Source organism: Panthera tigris, chromosome C1 (genome assembly GCF_018350195.1).
Source record: "Panthera tigris isolate Pti1 chromosome C1, P.tigris_Pti1_mat1.1, whole genome shotgun sequence".
Lineage (NCBI taxonomy): Eukaryota > Metazoa > Chordata > Mammalia > Carnivora > Felidae > Panthera > Panthera tigris.
Window position 1 is genome coordinate 158,101,786 of NC_056667.1, and position 3,863 is coordinate 158,105,648.

General features: G+C 59.3%; 1 protein-coding gene across 1 annotated transcript; it reads left to right on the top strand.

Annotated features, from left to right (window-relative positions):
* Window positions 1–415: 415 nt before the first annotated feature.
* On the top strand, window positions 416–2,783 carry SP5 (Sp5 transcription factor). Its single transcript, XM_042997313.1, has 2 exons — window positions 416–557; window positions 1,260–2,783. The coding sequence occupies exons 1-2, from the start codon at window positions 507–509 to the stop codon at window positions 2,406–2,408; spliced, it is 1,200 nt and encodes a 399-aa protein (XP_042853247.1). The 5' UTR covers window positions 416–506; the 3' UTR covers window positions 2,409–2,783.
* Window positions 2,784–3,863: the final 1,080 nt, after the last annotated feature.

A 3,863-nucleotide genomic window follows, 5' to 3' on the forward strand; every position in this document is an offset into this window, starting at 1 on the left:
CCCAAGCGCGGGTCTCCAGGCGGCAAGGCCCCCTTTGATCAGGAAAATCCAATTATTTGTGTATATACATTTCCCACATAGTGATTACTTCATTAATTGTCCCGCCTTTATCTCCTCCCTTCCCATCCCCCCTAATAATCAGTTCTTTTATCCCGACCAACAAACACACCATAGGAGCTTTGTGGATTCAAAGGATTTGCTTTCGCTTCTGAAAGAGCCGCTATTCTTTGATGATTGGGTAGCGGCAAACTTCAAAGCCATAAATCTTCCCTCTGACTGGCTGGCGGCCCAGCAAAGTCCTTATCAAATTCTTGGAGGTGATCCTGAAGCGCTCAGACCGCGCGCGGGGCGAGCGAGCGGGGCGCGGCGAGAGGCGCAGGCGGGAGGGCCCCGGAGCACAGAGAGGGCGCCGGGGAGGGACGCTGGGCGGCCGTTCGTCCTCGCCTTCGGGTCTCCATGCCTCGGCAGCGCCCTGCTCCGCAGCCAACGGCCCGAAAGCTGTAGCTATGGCCGCCGTGGCCGTCCTCCGGAACGACTCGCTGCAGGCCTTCCTCCAGGTCAGGTCTGGGCTCGGAGGGAGATAGGGAAAGGTGGGAAGGGTCGCGTCCGGATCGATCGTGGTACTCTGTGCACCCTGAATCTCAAAGGGACCCTGTTCGGTGGATGCAGCTGGAGTCAGACCTAGTGGTGCCCACGTCAACTTCGCACCTAACCTTGGTGTCCAGAGTGTGGCCTTTGGGGGAGGGACGCGCGGATCCGAGGGTTGTTCGGGCTTGCGAGTCTGGCCAAGAACAGAGCCCGAGCTCACCCTGCTGGGGCCCTCCCGCTGAATTTCAGGCTGGGGCGGGCGTAGGAGGAGCTCGAGAGTAGCTTAAAAGGTGGGAGGGAGGGCGGATAGGCCGCTGGTCTGTGGGTGTTTCCACACCCTTTCTGACCGCGGAGGCCTGAGCGGCCCGTCGGATCCTTCTCCCCTCCCACCGTGTGCCTGCTTCCTCTGAGTCTGGATGGCGTCTCTTTGCACCAAGTAGTTTAACAGGAAGCGCTCGAGCGCTCCGCGTTCAGGTAGCACAGGCTCCAAAAGTTAACGGTACTGGTGGGTGCGTGCGGGGGTGCGGTGGGTGGGGGGAGGGACAGCCGGTACGCGGGAGGGGCGGTGATATAATAGCTGGTGTGGGGGTGGCGGGCCGGCCTGAAGACCGCGCTTGGAGCGCTAACCTTTTGTCTCCTCTCCGCCCTCCCCGCCGCCGCCGCCCATGCAGGACCGCACCCCCAGCGCCTCCCCGGACCTGGGAAAGCACTCGCCCCTGGCGCTGCTAGCCGCCACCTGTAGCCGTATAGGCCAGCCGGGAGCCGCTGCGCCCCCGGACTTCCTGCAGGTGCCCTACGACCCCGCGCTGGGCTCGCCCTCCAGGCTCTTTCACCCGTGGACCGCCGACATGCCCGCGCACTCACCGGGCGCGCTGCCGCCCCCGCACCCCAGCCTGGGCCTGACGCCGCAGAAGACGCACCTGCAGCCGTCCTTTGGGGCGGCCCACGAGCTGCCGCTCACACCCCCCGCCGACCCCTCGTACCCCTACGAGTTCTCACCCGTCAAGATGCTGCCCTCGAGCATGGCGGCGCTGCCCGCCAGCTGCGCGCCTGCCTATGTGCCCTACCCTACACAGGCGGCGCTGCCGCCCGGCTACTCCAACCTGCTGCCCCCGCCGCCCCCACCACCGCCACCCACGTGCCGCCAGCTGTCTCCCAACCCAGCCCCCGACGACCTCCCGTGGTGGAGTATCCCGCAGGCGGGCACCGGTCCGGGGACCTCCGGGGTTCCGGGGGGCGGCCTCTCCGGCGCCTGCGCCGGGGGCCCGCACGCACCTCGCTTCCCCGCCTCAGCGGCCGCCGCCGCCGCCGCCGCCGCCGCCGCCGCCCTGCAGCGGGGCCTGGTGTTGGGCCCGTCGGACTTTGCGCAGTACCAGAGCCAGATCGCTGCGCTGCTGCAGACCAAGGCCCCCCTGGCGGCCACGGCCAGGAGGTGCCGCCGCTGCCGCTGCCCCAACTGCCAGGCGGCTGGCGGCGCCCCCGAGGCAGAGCCGGGCAAGAAGAAGCAGCACGTATGCCACGTGCCGGGCTGCGGCAAGGTGTACGGCAAGACGTCGCACCTCAAGGCGCACCTGCGCTGGCACACGGGCGAGCGGCCCTTCGTGTGCAACTGGCTCTTTTGCGGCAAGAGCTTCACGCGCTCGGATGAGCTGCAGCGGCACCTGCGGACTCACACCGGCGAGAAGCGCTTCGCCTGTCCAGAGTGCGGGAAGCGCTTCATGCGCAGCGACCACCTCGCCAAGCACGTCAAGACGCACCAGAATAAGAAGCTCAAAGTTGCCGAGGCCGGGGTCAAGCGGGAAGACCCGCGGGACCTGTGAGCCTACCGCGGGGCGACCCGAGGCCTCTCCCGCCTGGGACTCCCTTCCCAGCCCCTCTTTGGGGAGGTTCTGGAGCTCTGTGGGCAGCTGGCGGAGGGAAGACCCAACAGGCTCTTGCGTCTTCCTTCTGCCCTCCTCCCAAAGCAACGCCGGGCTCCCAGCTTCCCTGGCCCGGCCTTCGGACAGGGACCCTGTGCCCCGGAGGAACAGGGGAAGTAGGGTGAGGAGCACTGCGTCACGCCAGGGCGGTTTCAAGCTCTTAACCATTCCCACCGTCTAGGAGATCTACAGTTTTGGGGGACCACACTGGGCTGACCTTGTATATAGGAAACACTGTTGAGTTAAAGCAGAAGGACCTTGGGAGATTTGAAATTGTGCTTTTTTTTTTTTTTTTTTTTTTGCTAGGACCCGTCCGGGCTTTGTACAGGTTATTTAATAGCTTTGTTAAAGAATAATTATAATAATTATAACGTTAATAAAAATGTTACTTTTGTCCTCAGCTCCATGCAGAGCTACAGCATGAAATGTCTCTGTAAAGCAATCCGCAGTTGCAGCGTGAAAATAAATACGTTAACTCTGGGGTCACCTCGGGACCCGGCTGAGCCAGTCTCATTTGATCTTTTCTTCTTCGGGGAGGCTTTACAAAATGGTCAGATTTCACCGAGAAGACGGTTCCTGTAGACTGCATGTGGGGAGGTTTCTTTGCTTTAGAAGGGTCTGGGAAGGTGTGTTGGGTGCATGGATGAAGGAAGAAGGGCAGGGTCAGTTTTGCGGTAAAGAGGGATAGGGCAAGATTTTCCAGTCACACCTTGAGTTTCTCATACAGCCTTAGGACTTGACCAGAGACTGTCGGGCTTCTCTTAAAAGTTTGATACCTGCTGTACATACAATGGACCTTATGTTATCTGGCGAATTCGTGGCTTTCCATTTGGTGGTACTCTAGGGACAGAGGTCACACGGAGCTGTGCTCCCTCCTGGCAGTGGGTTATGCAGGTGTTTGGAGAGATGCTGGAGACTCAAGGATTTGTTCACAGATGAGATTCCAGAGAGTTACAGAGAAACTGGGGGCCCTTCTTCAGGTTGGTCTTTCCCCCAGGAAAGAAGCTGTCACCTCAATCCTCTTGTTTTGCTTCTTTTCTTCTTCATTGTGCTGTGAAAATCTGAAGAGTCTTGTTTCACAATAGACACTTAGAGATCTTCTGGCTGGGCCTGGAAGTTTTTACTTCCACTTTGTATCTTGGGATTTTGGTTTTTTTTTATTCATTGAAGTTGACCAGGATTTGCTCAGGGAGGAACCAGGAATACTCGTAGGTAGGTTTCTCGCCTGTCTCTAAAAAAGTTTACAAGTGTTTTTTCAAGTGTCTTGACTCAGCTGACTCCTGGATGTTTGCGTATATTTGAGTTTTTAAACCTGAAACTGACATCTTAATCTTAATAGTTATCTTAATAATAAGA

Bases quoted from the DNA above. Each gene is read 5' to 3' on its own strand.
- SP5 (XM_042997313.1), top strand. From the start codon at position 507: ATGGCCGCCGTGGCCGTCCTCCGGAACGACTCGCTGCAGGCCTTCCTC. The intron at 558-1,259 runs GTCAGGTCTGGG...CCGCCCATGCAG, and splicing joins CGCTGCAGGCCTTCCTCCAG to GACCGCACCCCCAGCGCCTC.